This window comes from Oncorhynchus tshawytscha, linkage group LG14 (assembly GCF_018296145.1).
Source record: "Oncorhynchus tshawytscha isolate Ot180627B linkage group LG14, Otsh_v2.0, whole genome shotgun sequence".
NCBI lineage: Eukaryota > Metazoa > Chordata > Actinopteri > Salmoniformes > Salmonidae > Oncorhynchus > Oncorhynchus tshawytscha.
In genome coordinates this window covers 45,705,255-45,722,754 of record NC_056442.1, presented here as the reverse complement: position 1 = coordinate 45,722,754, position 17,500 = coordinate 45,705,255, and the positions used below count along the sequence as shown (strand labels likewise).

Below are 17,500 nucleotides of genomic sequence, written 5' to 3'. Positions count from 1 at the left end.
CAGAACAGTACAGTGAGTAGAGTACAGTACAGAACAGAACACTACAGTGAGTACAGAACAGTACAGTACAGAACAGAACAGTGAGTCCAGTACAGTACAGAACAGTACAGTGAGTAGAGTGCAGTACAGTGAGTAGAGTACAGTACAGTACAGTGAGTAGAGTACAGTACAGTACAGTACAGTACAGTACAGTGAGTAGAGTAGAGTACAGAACAGAACAGTACAGTGAGTAGAGTACAGTACAGAACAGTACATTGAGTAGAGTGCAGTACAGTGAGTAGAATACAGTATAGTACAGTGAGTAGAGTACAGTACAGAACAGAACAGTACAGTGAGTAGAGTACAGTACAGTACAGAACAGTACAGTGAGTAGAGTACAGTACAGTACAGTACAGTACAGTGAGTAGAGTACAGTACAGTGAGTAGAGTACAGTACAGTACAGTACAGTACAGTGAGTAGAGTACAGAACAGAACAGTACAGTGAGTAGAGTACAGTACAGAACAGTACAGTGAGTAGAGTACAGTACAGTACAGTGAATAGAGTACAATACAGTGAGTACAGTACAGTACAGTACAGTACAGTACAGTACAGTACAGTACAGTGAGTAGAGTACAGTACAGAACAGAACAGAACAGTGAGTACAGTACAGAACAGAACACTACAGTGAGTACAGAACAATACAGAACAGAACAGTACAGTGAGTAGAGTGCAGTACAGAACAGTGAATAGAGTACAGCACAGTACAGTGAGTAGAGTACAGTACAGAACACTACAGTGAGTACAGAACAATACATAACAGAACAGTACAGTGAGTAGAGTGCAGTACAGAACAGTGAATAGAGTACAGTACAGTACAGTGAGTAGAGTACGGTACAGAACAGAACACTACAGTGAGTACAGAACAGTACAGAACAGAACAGTACAGTGAGTAGAGTACAGTACAGAACAGAACACTACAGTGAGTACAGAACAGTACAGAACAGAACAGTACAGTGAGTAGAGTACAGTACAGAACAGAACACTACAGTGAGTACAGAACAGTACAGTACAGAACAGAACAGTGAGTACAGTACAGAACAGTACAGTGAGTACAGTACAGAACAGTACAGTGAGTAGAGTACAGTACAGTACAGTGAGTAGAGTACAGTACAGTACAGTACAGTACAGTACAGTGAGTAGAGTACAGTACAGACCAGTACATTGAGTAGAGTGCAGTACAGTGAGTAGAATACAGTATAGTACAGTGAGTAGAGTACAGTACAGAACAGAACAGTACAGTGAGTAGAGTAGAGTAGAGTACAGTACAGTACAGTACAGTGAGTAGAGTACAGTACAGTGAGTAGAGTACAGTACAGTACAGTACAGAACAGTACAGTGAGTAGAGTACAGTACAGTACAGAACAGTACAGTGAGTACAGTACAGTGAGTAGAGTACAGTACAGTACAGTGAGTAGAGTACAGAACAGAACAGTACAGTGAGTAGAGTACAGTACAGAACAGTACAGTGAGTAGAGTACAGTACAGTACAGTGAGTAGAGTACAATACAGTGAGTACAGTACAGTACAGTACAGTACAGTACAGTACAGTACAGTGAGTAGAGTACAGTACAGAACAGAAAAGAACAGTGAGTACAGTACAGAACAGAACACTACAGTGAGTACAGAACAATACAGAACAGAACAGTACAGTGAGTAGAGTGCAGTACAGAACAGTGAATAGAGTACAGTACAGAACAGAACACTACAGTGAGTACAGAACAGTACAGAACAGAACAGTACAGTGAGTAGAGTACAGTACAGAACAGAACACTACAGTGAGTACAGAACAGTACAGTACAGAACAGAACAGTGAGTCCAGTACAGTACAGAACAGTACAGTGAGTACAGTACAGAACAGTACAGTGAGTAGAGTGCAGTACAGTGAGTAGAGTATAGTACAGTACAGTGAGTAGAGTACAGTACAGTACAGTGAGTAGAGTACAGTACAGAACAGAACAGTACAGTGAGTAGAGTACAGTACAGAACAGTACATTGAGTAGAGTGCAGTACAGTGAGTAGAATACAGTATAGTACAGTGAGTAGAGTACAGTACAGAACAGAACAGTACAGTACAGTGAGTAGAGTACAGTACAGTACAGTACAGTACAGTGAGTAGAGTACAGTACAGTGAGTAGAGTACAGTACAGTACAGAACAGTACAGTGAGTAGAGTACAGTACAGTACAGTACAGTACAGTGAGTAGAGTACAGTACAGAACAGTACAGTGAGTGGAGTACAGTACAGTACAGTACAGTGAGTAGAGTACAGTACAGTACAGTGAGTAGAGTACAATACAGTGAGTACAGTACAGTACAGTGAGTAGAGTACAGTACAGTACAGTGAGTAGAGTAGAGTAGAGTACAGTACAGTACAGTACAGTGAGTAGAGTAGAGTACAGTACAGTACAGTGAGTAGAGTACAGTACAGTACAGAACAGAACAGTGAGTACAGTACAGAACAGAACACTACAGTGAGTACAGAACAATACAGAACAGAACAGTACAGTGAGTAGAGTGCAGTACAGAACAGTGAATAGAGTACAGTACAGTACAGTGAGTAGAGTACAGTACAGAACAGAACACTACAGCGAGTACAGAACAGTACAGAACAGAACAGTACAGTGAGTAGAGTACAGTACAGAACACTACAGTGAGTACAGAACAGTACAGTACAGAACAGTACAGTGAGTACAGTACAGAACAGTACAGTGAGTAGAGTGCAGTACAGTGAGTAGAGTACAGTACAGTACAGTGAGTAGAGTACAGTACAGTACAGTACAGTGAGTAGAGTACAGTACAGAACAGAACAGTACAGTGAGTAGAGTACAGTACAGAACAGTACATTGAGTAGAGTGCAGTACAGTGAGTAGAATACAGTATAGTACAGTGAGTAGAGTACAGTACAGAACAGAACAGTACAGTGAGTAGAGTACAGTACAGTACAGTACAGTACAGTGAGTACAGTACAGTACAGTGAGTAGAGTACAGTACAGAACAGAACAGTACAGTGAGTACAGAACAGTACAGTACAGTACAGTACAGTACAGTACAGTACAGTACAGAACAGTACAGTGAGTAGAGTACAGTGCAGTACAGTAGAGTACAGTACAGAATAGTACAGTGAGTAGAGTACAGTACAGTACAGTTCAGTACAGTGTGTGAGTACAGTACAGTACAATACAGTGAGTACAGTACAGTACAGTGAGTAGAGTACAGTACAGTGCAGTACAGTACAGTACAGTACAGTACAGTACAGTACAGTACAGTACAGTGAGTAGAGTAGAGTACAGTACAGTACAGTACAGTGAGTAGAGTACAGTACAGTACAGTACAGTACAGTACAGTAGAGTAGAGTACAGTACAGTGAGTAGAGTAGAGTACAGTTCAGAACAGAACAGTGAGTAGAGTACAGTACAGAACAGAGCAGTACAGTGAGGAGAGTACAGTACAGTAGAGTAGAGTACAGTACAGTGAGTAGAGTACAGTAGAGAACAGTTCAGTGAGTAGAGTACAGTACAGAACAGTACAGAACAGTACAGTGAGTAGAGTACATTACAGTAGAGTAGAGTACAGTACAGTGAGTAGAGTACAGAGGAGAACAGTACAGTGAGTAGAGTACAGTACAGTATAGTAGAGTACAGTACAGTGAGTAGAGTACAGTAGAGAACAGTACAGTGAGTAGAGTACAGAACAGAACAGTAAAGTGAGTAGAGTACAGTACAGTAGAGTAGAGTACAGTACAGTGAGTAGAGTACAGTAGAGAACAGTACAGTGAGTAGAGTACAGTACAGTAGAGTAGAGAACAGTACAGTGAGTAGAGTACAGAACAGAACAGTAAAGTGAGTAGAGTACAGTACAGTAGAGTAGAGTACAGTACAGTGAGTAGAGTACAGTAGAGAACAGTACAGTGAGTAGAGTACAGAACAGAACAGTAAAGTGAGTAGAGTACAGTACAGTAGAGTAGAGAACAGTACAGTGAGTAGAGTACAGTACAGTACAGTACAGTACAGTGAGTAGAGTACAGTACAGTAGAGTAGAGAACAGTACAGTGAGTAGAGTACAGAACAGAACAGTAAAGTGAGTAGAGTGCAGTACAGTAGAGTAGAGAACAGTACAGTGAGTAGAGTACAGTACAGAACAGTACAGTGAGTAGAGTACAGTACAGTACAGTGAGTAGAGTACAATACAGTGAGTACAGTACAGTACAGTGAGTAGAGTACAGTACAGTACAGTGAGTAGAGTAGAGTAGAGTACAGTACAGTACAGTACAGTACAGTGAGTAGAGTAGAGTACAGTACAGTACAGTGAGTAGAGTACAGTACAGTACAGAACAGAACAGTGAGTACAGTACAGAACAGAACACTACAGTGAGTACAGAACAATACAGAACAGAACAGTACAGTGAGTAGAGTGCAGTACAGAACAGTGAATAGAGTACAGTACAGTACAGTGAGTAGAGTACAGTACAGAACAGAACACTACAGTGAGTACAGAACAGTACAGAACAGAACAGTACAGTGAGTAGAGTACAGTACAGAACAGAACACTACAGTGAGTACAGAACAGTACAGTACAGAACAGAACAGTGAGTCCAGTACAGTACAGAACAGTACAGTGAGTACAGTACAGAACAGTACAGTGAGTAGAGTGCAGTACAGTGAGTAGAGTACAGTACAGTACAGTGAGTAGAGTACAGTACAGTACAGTACAGTGAGTAGAGTACAGTACAGAACAGAACAGTACAGTGAGTAGAGTACAGTACAGAACAGTACATTGAGTAGAGTGCAGTACAGTGAGTAGAATACAGTATAGTACAGTGAGTAGAGTACAGTACAGAACAGAACAGTACAGTGAGTAGAGTACAGTACAGTACAGTACAGTAGAGTACAGTACAGTACAGTGAGTAGAGTACAGTACAGTACAGAACAGTACAGTGAGTACAGAACAGTACAGTACAGTACAGTACAGTGAGTAGAGTACAGTACAGTACAGAACACTACAGTGAGTACAGTACAGTACAGTACAGTACAGAACAGTACAGTGAGTAGAGTACAGTACAGTACAGTACAGTGAGTAGAGTACAGTACAGTACAGTGAGTAGAGTACAATACAGTGAGTACAGTACAGTACAGTGAGTAGAGTACAGTACAGTACAGTACAGTACAGTACAGTACAGTACAGTACAGTACAGTACAGTGAGTAGAGTAGAGTACAGTACAGTACAGTACAGTACAGTACAGTACAGTACAGTGAGTAGAGTACAGTACAGTACAGTACAGTGAGTAGAGTACAGTACAGAACAGAGCAGTACAGTGAGTAGAGTACAGTACAGTACAGTAGAGTACAGTACAGTACAGTAGAGTACAGTACAGTGAGTAGAGTACAGTACAGTGAGTAGAGTACAGAACAGAACAGTAAAGTGAGTAGAGTACAGTACAGAACAGTACAGTACAGTGAGTAGAGAACAGTACAGAACAATACAGAACAGTACAGTGAGTAGAGTACATTACAGTAGAGTAGAGTACAGTACAGTGAGTAGAGTACAGAGGAGAACAGTACAGTGAGTAGAGTACAGTACAGTATAGTAGAGTACAGTACAGTGAGTAGAGTACAGTAGAGAACAGTACAGTGAGTAGAGTACAGAACAGAACAGTAAAGTGAGTAGAGTACAGTACAGTAGAGTAGAGTACAGTACAGTACAGTGAGTAGAACAGTACAGAGAACAGTGCCGTGAGTAGAGTACAGTACAGTAGAGTACAGTACAGTACAGTGAGTAGAGTACAGAACAGAACAGTAAAGAGTAGAGTGCAGTACAGTAGACAGAGAACAGTACAGTGAGTAGAGTACAGTAGAGAACAGTGAGTAGAACAGTGAGTACAGTACAGTACAGTGAGTAGAGTACAGTACAGAACAGAACAGTACAGTAGAGTACAGAACAATACAGTACAGTACAGTACAGTGAGTAGAGTACAGTACAGTACAGTGAGTAGAGTACAGTACAGTACAGAACAGAACAGTGAGTACAGTACAGAACAGAACACTACAGTGAGTACAGAACAGTACAGAACAGAACAGTACAGTGAGTAGAGTACAGTACAGAACAGTGAATAGAGTACAGTACAGTACAGTGAGTAGAGTACAGTACAGAACAGAACACAGAACAGTACAGTGAGTACAGAACAGTACAGTACAGAACAGTACAGTGAGTACAGTACAGAACAGAAGTGACAGAACACAGTGAGTACAGAACAGTACAGTACAGAACAGAACAGTGAGTAGAGTACAGTACAGAACAGTACAGTGAGTAGTACAGTAACAGTACAGTGAGTAGTAGTACAGTACAGTGAGTAGAGTACAGTACAGAACAGTACAGTGAGTAGAGTGCAGTACAGTGAGTAGAGTACAGTATAGTACAGTGAGTAGAGTACAGTACAGAACAGAACAGTACAGTGAGTAGAGTACAGTACAGTACAGTACAGTAGTAGTACAGTACAGTACAGTACAGTACAGTACAGTGAGTAGAGTACAGTACAGTACAGTAGTAGTACAGTACAGTACAGTACAGTACAGTACAGTACAGTAGAGTACAGTACAGTACAGTGAGTACAGTACAGTGTGTGAGTACAGTACAGTACAGTACAGTACAGTACAGTGTGTGAGTACAGTACAGTACAGTACAGTTTGTGAGTACAGTACAGTACAGTACAGTGTGTGAGTACAGTATAGTACAGTGTGTGAGTACAGAACAGTACAGTGTGTAAGTACAGTACAGTGTGTGAGTACAGAACAGTGTGTGAGTACAGTACAGTACAGTACAGTACAGTACAGTACAGTACAGAGTACAGTACAGTACAGTACAGTACAGTACAGTACAGTACAGTACAGTACAGTACAGTAGAGTACAGTACAGACAGTACAGAACAGTGACAGTACAGAACAGAACACAGAACAGACAGTGAGTACAGAACAATACAGAACAGAACAGTACAGTGAGTAGAGTGCAGTACAGAACAGTGAATAGAGTACAGTACAGTACAGTGAGTAGAGTACAGTACAGAACAGAACACTACAGTGAGTACAGAACAGTACAGAACAGAACAGTACAGTGAGTAGAGTACAGTACAGAACAGAACACTACAGTGAGTACAGAACAGTACAGTACAGAACAGAGTACAGAACAGAACAGTGAGTCCAGTACAGTACAGAACAGTACAGTGAGTACAGTACAGAACAGTACAGTGAGTAGAGTGCAGTACAGTGAGTAGAGTACAGTACAGTACAGTACAGTGAGTGAGAGAGTACAGTACAGAACAGAACAGTACAGTGAGTAGAGTACAGTACAGAACAGTACATTGAGTAGAGTGCAGTACAGTGAGTAGAATACAGTATAGTACAGTGAGTAGAGTACAGTACAGAACAGAACAGTACAGTGAGTAGAGTACAGTACAGTACAGTACAGTGAGTAGAGTACAGTACAGTGTGTGCGTACAGTAGAGTACAGTACAGTACAGTACAGTACAGTGAGTAGAGTACAGTACAGTACAGTACAGTACAGTGAGTAGAGTACAGTACAGAACAGTACAGTGAGTAGAGTACAGTACAGTACAGTACAGTGAGTAGAGTACAGTACAGTACAGTGAGTAGAGTACAATACAGTGAGTACAGTACAGTACAGTGAGTAGAGTACAGTACAGTACAGTGAGTAGAGTACAGTACAGTAAGTAGAGTACAGTAGAGAACAGTACAGTGAGTAGAGTACAGAACAGAACAGTAAAGTGAGTAGAGTACAGTACAGTAGAGTAGAGTACAGTACAGTGAGTAGAGTACAGTAGAGAACAGTACAGTGAGTAGAGTACAGAACAGAACAGTAAAGTGAGTAGAGTACAGTAGAGAACAGTACAGTGAGTAGAGTACAGAACAGAACAGTAAAGTGAGTAGAGTACAGTACAGTAGAGTAGAGTACAGTACAGTGAGTAGAGTACAGTAGAGAACAGTGAGTATTTTTCTAAACCTCAACTTCAAAATACTCCTGCAACCCGCCTCACCCAATGTGGTGTGGATCTGCTTTTTCTAAAGTATTTTTCTTTACTTCTGAACCAGAATCCCCTAACAGAAGCTAGCCAGCTCACTAGCTACTAGCTAGTAGTCAGCTAACCACTGCTTGCGGTCATCAGCTAACCTTTAGCTCGGAAAACTCTCGCCATTTTGCACCACACGATTCAAACCAGAGTACACTGGACCTATTTTCTCTCCATATCCGCGGCTTCCTATCACAAGCTCTGAACCTTTTTCACCTGGATCATTGCAGCTATCTAGCTGCAATACGAGTGGCTACTCCCGGCTAAAGTCTGTCTCGAAGCAAGCACCAATTAGCCTGGAGCTAGCCCATGCTAGGCCCAACTCCCGGCTAGTTGAAGAGGTCCATCAGCCACTCCACAATACCTATTTTGGCAATTGGTCCAGACCCCTTTTACTGCAGGTACGGAGCTCCTTCACGACAGGACTACCGACGCAATCTGCCCGAGGGTTCTTTCTGCAACAGGTCCCTCCGTCGCGACGTCTCCTGAATGCCCATCTGCTAGCCTGCTACCTGTGGCCCGCTAGCTGTCTATAGCATATCGGACTGTTAGCTGAATAGGTCCACCGGCCAATTTCTTGGGCCACTATCCCTATTTTGCCAATTGGACTGAACCCCTTTGCTACACGGAACCCTACTACTCCATCACGACTGGTCTAATCGACGTAACTGCATGAGAAGGCTATAACAGCCTTCATCCGTCACGAAGTCCCTCTAAGGCCCTTCTGCTAGCTTGCTAGCCCCGGCCCGCTAGCTGTCTGAATCGTCGTGTCTCCAGCCAGCCTAACTACTCACTGGACTCCTATGATCACTCGGCTACACATGCCTCTCCCTAATGTCAATATGCCTTGTCCATTGCTGTTCTGGTTAGTGATCATTGTCTTAATTCACTGTAGAGCCTCTAGCCCTGCTCAATATGGCTTAGCCAACCCTTAAGTTCCACCTCCCACTCATGCGGTGACATCAACTGGTTTAAATGTTTCTAGAGACAATATCTCTCAAATCATCACACAATGCCTAGGTTTACCTCCAATGTATTCACATCCTACCATACCTTTGTCTGTACAGTAAGCATTGAATCTATTCTATCGTGCCCAGAAACCTGCTCATTTTACTCTCTGTTCTGAACGAACTAGACAATCAGTTCTGATACCCTTTAGCCGTACCCTTATCCTACTCCCCCTCTGTTCCTCTGGTGATGTAAAGGTTAATCCAGGCCCTGCAGTGCCTAACTCCACTCCCATTCCCCAGGTGCTCTCATTTGTTGACTTCTGTGACTGTAAAAGCCTTGGTTTCATGTTAACATTAGAAGCCTCCTCCCTAAATTTGTTTTATTCACTGCTTTACAAAACTCTGCCACTCTGTCCGAGCCGTGTCTGAATCCTGGTTTAGGAAAACCACCAATAACCATGAAATTTCCATCCCTAACGACAACATTTTCCGACAAGATAGAACTGCCAAAGGGGGCGGAGTTGCAATCTACTGCAAAGATAGCCTGCAGAGTTCTGTCTTACTATCCAGGTCTGTGCCCAAACAATTCGAGCTTCTACTTTTAAAAATCTACCTTTCCATAAACAAGTCTCTCACCGTTACCGCTTGCTATAGACCACCCTCTGCCCCCAGCTGTGCCCTGGACAACATATGTGAATTGATTGCCCCCATCTATCTTCAGAGCTCGTGCTGCTAGGTGACCTAAACTGGGACATGCTTAACACCCCAGCCATCCTACAATCTAAGCTTGATGCCCTCAATCTCACCGACTAGCATCACTACTCTGGATGGTTCTAACTTAGAATATGTGGACAACTACAAATACCTAGGTGTCTGGCTAGACTGTAAACTCTCCTTCCAGACTCACATTAAGCATCTCCAATCCAAAATTAAATCTAGAATTGGCTTCCTATTTCGCAACAAAGCATCCTTCACTCATGCTGCCAAACATACCCTCATAAAACTGACCATCCTACCAATCCTCGACCTCGGCAATGTCATCTACAAAATAGCCTCCAACACTCTACTCAACAAATCGGATGCAGTCTATCACAATGCCATCCGTTTTGTCACCAAAGCCCCATATACTACCTACCACTGCAACCTGTACGCTCTCGTTGGCTGGCCCTCACTTCATACTCGTCGCCAAACCCACTGGCTCCAGGTCATCTACAAGTCTCTGCTAGGTAAAGTCCCGCCTTATCTCAGCTCACTGGTCACCATAGCAGCACCCACCCGTAGCACGCGCTCCAGCAGGTATATCTCACTGGTCACCCCCAAATCCAATTCCTCTTTGGCCGCCTTTCCTTCCAGTTCTCTGCTGCCAATGACTGTAACAAACTGCAAAAATCACTGAAGCTGGAGACTCATATCTCCCTCACTAGCTTTAAGCACCATTGTCAGCACATCTGTTAATAGCCCATCCAACTACCTCATCCCCATACAGTATTTATTTATTTATCTTCCTCTTTTGCAACCCAGTATCTCTACTTCCACATTCATCTTCTGCACATCTATCACTCCAGTGTTTAATTGGTAAATTGTAATTACTTCACCACCATGGCCTATTTATTGCCTTACCTCCCTTATCTTACCGAATTTGCACACACCGTATATAGACTTTTTCTACTGTATTATTGACTGTATGTTTGTTTATTCCATGTGTAACTCTGTGTTGTTGCATGTGTCGAACTGCTTTGCTTTATCATGGCCAGGTCGCAGTTGTAAATGAGAACTTGTTCTCAACTAGCCTACCTGGTTAAATAAAGGTGAAGGGGGGGCTCAGTCAATAAGACAGGTCTGGATCATCAAGCCGGCCCTTGCCGTTCCCAGCTTTTCCGCAGAGTCCATGGGTAGATACTCATCAGACAACATGTAGCACCTACCTGGGTGAAGCCGACTTCCGCTAGATCTCGCTAAGGCGCCAGAGACTCACTACACATCAATTATTGGGTTAGTCCCACCTTGGAGAGTGAAATCCAGTCAGAACTATAACAAGCCTCTGTGATGTCCTAGCCTGTGCTATCTACAGTTTCAAATCAAAAATGGAAGAAAAAAAAATAATTCTACCAAGTATCAGGCAATTTTGGCTGACAATCTGGTTGCCTCTGCCAGAAGGCTGGGACTTTCCAACAAGACAATGACCCAAAACATACCTCAAGATCCACACAGAAAGGGTTCTGTGACAACAAAATCAATGTTCTGCCATGACCATCTCAGTCACTGGACCTCAATCCAATGGAAAACCTGTGGGCTGAGTGGAAGAGGCCAGTTGATAAGCACAAACCCAAGAATGTTAAGGATTTTGAAAGGATCTGCATAGAGGAATGGTCCAAAATCCCTCCAAATGTGTTCCTTAACCTAGTCAAACATTACAGGAAAATACTCCATGCTGTTATCCTTGCCAGAGGTGGTTGCACTAAGTACTAAATGAGGAGTGCCAATAATTAATAATTATGAAACCTTGATTTTGGTTAAATTAATTTTGTATTAAATAATTGAATGATTTTGGTTGGTTCCATTGAAACAGCAATAAAGTACAGTATTTCTCACATGTTGGTATTTTGAGTTTATCTCTATAATTATATTGTTTATATTTGTTTAAGCATTGTTTGTGCATTGCCAGTCAGGGGTGCCAGTCATTTTAGAGCCCACTTTACTACCATACCCCATTCAAAGGCACTTAAATATTTTGTCTTACCCATTCACCCTCTAACTGGCACACAGACACAATCCATGTCTCAATTGTCTCAAGGCTTAAAAATCCTTCTTTAACCTGTCACCTCCCCTTCATCTACACTGATTGAAGTGGCTTTAACAAGTGACATCAATAAGGGGTCATAGCTTTTACCTGGATTCACCTGGTGAGTATATGTCATGCAAAGAACAGGTGTTCATATTGTTTTGTACACTCAGTGTATAAATATTCAGTAATTATTAAGCTAAAACATCTCTAAAAAAATGCAAGCAAAAAACATTAAAACAATCAAATATTAACACATTTACAGGAGCTCTCTGCCTAGGCGACCTCGTGGCGCCATGGTAAACACGGAACTCATATCCAGAATAATGCTAATTGAAAAGCTGTTCAAAAGAGGACATTGTATTCCTTTTTTTTTTGTACTCCCTGACGAAGGCCATGCAGCCAAAACGCTTTGGTTTTAAAAAACGTTGTTTCTTTTGAACATGCCATACTAATAAAGGCATGTTAATCAATTATATGAAGAGTGCCTTGGTCCTCCTTTCTTTTTGATGACCAATGTGCCCCTTTTTCCAAAGAGCACCTTCTATCTACCAAAATGTACTATTGTGTACCTTAGTAGCGCTTCCCTTCCTCCTCTTTATAGTAGAATAATGCATTGCTGTGTAGTACAGCTCATGGACCCATGATGTAACTTCATATGGTAATTCTGTAACTGTGTATAAATCCACTAGACTTACTGTATTTCAATAACCCAGTTGTTTCCTTTCAAACTCAAGGTTTCATATCATAACTGACACTCCATTCTTTCTGCAGACATCTTTGAATATTCATTCTGAGCAGTTATTTATATCGTTTTTGGAAAACGTAATTCCATTACCAAAGTTTGCATCTGCACGGTTCTCCATTAAATTACTTTGTGTACATGTTTCGGTGGAAATTGTTAAAAGTAGTCCTTATGCATAGAGCTGTATGGATTGTTCAACTTCTAAATCAATGTTATGTGTTTGGTATACATTATACATACAGATTTATTTTTATATTTTTATTTTACCCCATTTATCGCCCCAATTTGGATTTTGTCTCATCAATGCAACTCCCCAACAGTCTCGGGAGGCGAAGGTTGAGCCATGCGAACCACCAAACCACGCTTCTTAACACCCGCCCGCTTAACCCGGAAGCCAGCAGCAACAATGTGTCAGAAGAAAAGTCTGGGGACGATTCCCGAATGCGATTCAGCTAAGACCAAACTGCAAAACGTGAGCCGGCAGCTGCACACTGAGGCATTTATTATCAATAGCTTCAAACTAACATTGTTGCCATGAGCAGAAACAGTAGTAGTTATAAAACGGCAGTAGTTTAATGGATGAGTTTATGAGTGTTTCTCTGAAGGACAAGAAAGGAGTCAGACTGCTAAACATGCTGAGCTAGGCTACTCCTCCCTGAAACCAAAACAGTTAAAAGACAACTAGGCCTTGGCTATAGACTCCGACTGAGCTCGAGGACCACTTTTGGGCTTTTTCAGTTTCCAGCAAAATTGCATGAAATACTAAAGGAGGAGTCGGTTGGAGTGTCTCTCTCTCTCTCTCTCTCTCCTGTTTTCTTATTCTCATTCCACAACACGATCCTAGAGGGTGATGAAGGATTACTTGGGCCCGGAGCACCATTTGCTGGGGATCTAAAGGCAATTTGAAACCATCAAGATAATTTACCGTTCCGTCAGACACGGAGGTGATGCTGTTTAAAATCTATCTCCTGTTTCTTCTCCCACTTCTCCTCCTCTCTTATCCCCCTGCTCCCCCTCTCTTCTCCCCCGTTCCCTCTCCTCCAAGCCCTTCCCATTTTAAGTGGAAACTGCTCTTGGGCCATAATTCATGTAGGATTTATATAGTGTGTGTGTGTGGGGCGGAGGGACATGAGGTAGAACACACACCGTGGGCCAAGGTCATAATAACCCTAATCCTCCCTCTTGGCACTCCGCCGCCTCCTCTCCCTTCAGATAGGAAATGAACCGGTCTACTCTGCCCCTCCTTGTCTTCCTAGTGGACAGATCGCACAAACCGCCATTAAATAAATAGAATCAGGAAAATCCTAGAATACCTCGGAGCAGAATGTCACAAAGGACCTGTCAAGCTTCCCAGGACGGTCTGGCGGAGCTCCAGCCCAGAGTGGGAGACGAGTAGAAGAGGAGGGGCAGGCGGTTTAGGTAGAGAAGGCAGAGAGAAGCCAAACGTCTGGGTCAGGCGAAAATGACATGACAACTGCACTAAATGTAAATAAAGAGATCAGTGTGGTAATTCAATCTCCCAGACTGGAGCTAAGCTTATATATCACAGCTCCAAACCTTCTTAAGAACACCCCAGCCCAAAATGCGGCAGCCGCTCCACAATTAGATTCTTTGTCAGCCTCTGGACTGGCCTCCGGAGCATGTCTCTCTCTCCATCTCGCACACACACAGCCAAGATGGGATTTATAAGGTCCAGCATCATTAAACACACATGGCTCACACACAGCATTAGTCAGTAAAAGGGGATATTGTAGCTCTAGCACCACAACATTAAATCTAACATATCTACACAACGCATAATTCTAATCTGTTTTATGTTCAATTGTTAATGCCTATAAATCCAGAGAATAAACCAACTATCAAGACTAATCTAAACTGTGATATTACATGCAACAGCAGGTTTTCTAAGGCAATCTGCACTTACCCGTCTCTTCATCGATGGCGAATCGTCCCAATCCACTCCCGTCCCGGATAGAGTACTGGATTTCCCCATCTCTACCATCATCGTCATCCTGGGCCGTGACTTGGAGGACGGTGGTCCCAATGCGGGCGCTCTCCTTCACTGATCCCGTAAGGGCGAAGTGTGAGAAGTAGGGAGTGTAGAGGTTCTCGTTTACATCTACCACCTCTAGTTCCACGAAGGTGACAGACAGGAGAGAGACAGGTCTCCCTTTATCCTTGGCTCTCACCGTGAGGTTGTAGAACTGTTGCGTCTCGTAGTCCAGCTCCTTGGTCAGACGGATGGCCCCACTGGCCTTGTCCACCTCGAACTTCCCGTTGTAGTCATTGACCAGGGAGTATCTAACCTGGCCACCCAGGCCAAGGTCTGGGTCCTGGGTCTCGAGCCAGGCCACCACGGTTCCCACTGGTAGATCCTCCAGGGCCCGGGTGTTGTAGACACTGGGGATGAATGCTGGGGGGCAGTCGTTAACGTCCTCTAGAGAGATCTTCAGAGTGGTGACTGAAAACTTCTGGTTCCCTTTCTCTGCACGGTCACGAGCCTCAATCTTCAAGTTGAAGGTGGAGACGAACTCCCTGTCCAGCTGCCCGGCAACGTACACAATCCCGTTGGAGCTGTTGATGCCAAACTGGGTGGTGCTGGTCAGGACGGAGTAGACAATCTCTCCATTAGGCCCCAAGTCTTTATCAGTGGCCTCAACCTGAATGACATCGGTGCCAATGGCTGTGTTTTCGGGAATGAAGGTTCTATAGCCTCCCTCCTGCAGGAACTGAGGTGCATTGTCATTGGCATCTTCTACGTAGACGGTGAGCAGACGCCAAGCGGTTTTCTGTGGCAGGCCCAGGTCGTAGATAGTGATGTTGAGGAGGTATCTGTCTCTTTTCTCTCTGTCCATGGGCAGGAAGACGCTGATCAGCCCACTCTCCATGTCGATGGTGAAACAGCTGTCTGTGTTTCCATCTGAGATGGCATACAACATCTGACCGTTAAAACCTGTGTCGCCGTCATAGGCGTTGACCTTGAAGACACTGGACCCGACCTTTAGGTCTTCGTGCACTGATATGTCTGTGGGAAAGGCCTTATCAAACTGAGGTGTCTGTCTGTTGACGGAGAAAAGGTCAATGAACCCTTCCTCGACCTTGGGCTTGGTTCTAGCTTTGGACTTATTTAGTAATTTCTCAGCTAACTTTTGGGCGACTCTGGTCTCCCTACAGTTGAAGCTCTTGGGGAAAGTTTTCCCATGAACAATAGAGATGTTCACGAACATCGGGTCGGAGAAGTTCTCTCCATCTGTGGCGGTTATTTTCAAACTGAAGATTCCATTTTTTGGACTGGCAGTGGAGAGGGACCTCCGTAGGGTTAGGACCCCCGAGTCAGGGTTCAGGTCAAAGAAGCCCCTCTCATTCCCTTCCAGGATCTTGTACTTCACCAGCTCCAGCTCGTCTATGTCGATGGCAGACATGGTGGTGATTACCTCATTGATGGGGAAGTCCCGAGAGACTAGTCCCTGACACGCCACCTTCTCGAATAAGGGTTGGTTATCGTTCACATTCTCCAGATGGACAGTTACGTTGACTTCACTCTCTCGTCTGTAGGGGGAACCCCAGTCAGAGGCCCTGACCACAAACACGTAGCTCTCAGACGAGGACTCAAAGTCCAGCTCCTGTGTGGTGGTGAGGATGCCAGAGAACTGGTTGATTTTGAAGGGCAGGGGCTGAAGGCTGGCTATGCTGTATGTTATGTATCCATTCTCCCCGCTATCACCATCCACAGCGGACACCGCCAGCACGGTCCATCCCATGGGAACGCTCTCATTGACGAACACCTCGTACGAAAGCTGAGTGAATGTTGGGGTATTGTCGTTCGCGTCCTCGATGGAGACCCAAACTTTTACCCCCAGCTCGCTGTCCACCTCCACCACTTCCAGGTCAAACACGTCCTTGGTGCACTCCGTGAACCAGCGAGCAGTTGAGATCACGCCCGTTAGGGTGTTCATCCGGAAGTAGGAGGAGTCTGTCGAGGGGGTCAGAATATATTCCGCATCGTCTGGCTCAGGGGTGATTTTCACCACCTTTATGATCGTGCCTGGGGGTGAGATTTCATTGAGACTAATTTCATACGACTCCTGTTCAAATTTCACTTCCACAGCATGTGGTTTCTTCACTATGATGTGCACAACCCTGACCGAAGAAAACTTTTGCGGGGCACCCTTGTCCTTGGCCTGAAGTGTGAGGTTATATCCATAAGGGAAGTTCTCCCAGTCAACTTGGTCAGACGCCTTGATAGCGAACTCATTGTCCTCTGACCTCTCCAGAGTGAACTGCTCCATAGGGTCTCCGGCCACTATAGACAAGGACTCAATCTCTCCATTTAACCCCTCGTCCAGGTCTTCCACAGTGACCACTGCATACACAGGGTTCTTGTCTAACCACGAGGGGACATGGGTGACCACATTCATGACTGGCAGATGCTCGTTGACACGCTCTACATGCACAAAGAGCTTGGCCGTACTGCTCACACCGTTATTGCCATACAACTTCATCCCACGGTCCACTGCCTGGATTTCTAGGTCGTATCGGTTCTGCTCCTCAATGTTCAGTTTCCCACTGAGAGAAACCACACCGCTAGTTGGGTGGACGGCGAACAGCTCCATTTTCTCCTTAAAGAAGTAGTAAAATTCCCCGTTGGAGCCGACGTCCGCATCAGTGGCTGTAACCTGTGCTATGCTAGTCCTGAGGGGGGTGCTTTCTGCGATGGTGACTGAGTATGTGGTGGGTGAGAATAGAGGTCGGAGGTCATTCATGTCCAGGACCTGGACCGTCACTTTGGTCCAGGTCTCCAGAACCTCTCCTTTGACGGAGGCTTTCACTGTCAGTAAGTAGCTGTCCTGGATTTCTCGATTCAAGATGGCTGCGTTGCCGCCTTTAGTCCTTATGCGTAAGAAG

The 17,500-nt window shown here is 44.0% G+C and overlaps 1 protein-coding gene across 3 annotated transcripts in view; it reads right to left on the bottom strand.

Annotated features, from left to right (window-relative positions):
* The window catches only part of fat3a (FAT atypical cadherin 3a), a 372,460-nt gene that overhangs the window by 228,950 nt on the left and 126,010 nt on the right, over nucleotides 1-17,500 (bottom strand). For all 3 annotated transcript variants that reach the window (XM_042297587.1, XM_042297588.1, XM_042297589.1), the window contains exon 2: nucleotides 14,520-17,500. This exon is cut by the window's right edge and continues 358 nt beyond it. In XM_042297587.1, coding sequence (XP_042153521.1) covers nucleotides 14,520-17,500 — 2,981 coding nt within the window. The remainder of the gene's footprint in view (nucleotides 1-14,519) is intronic.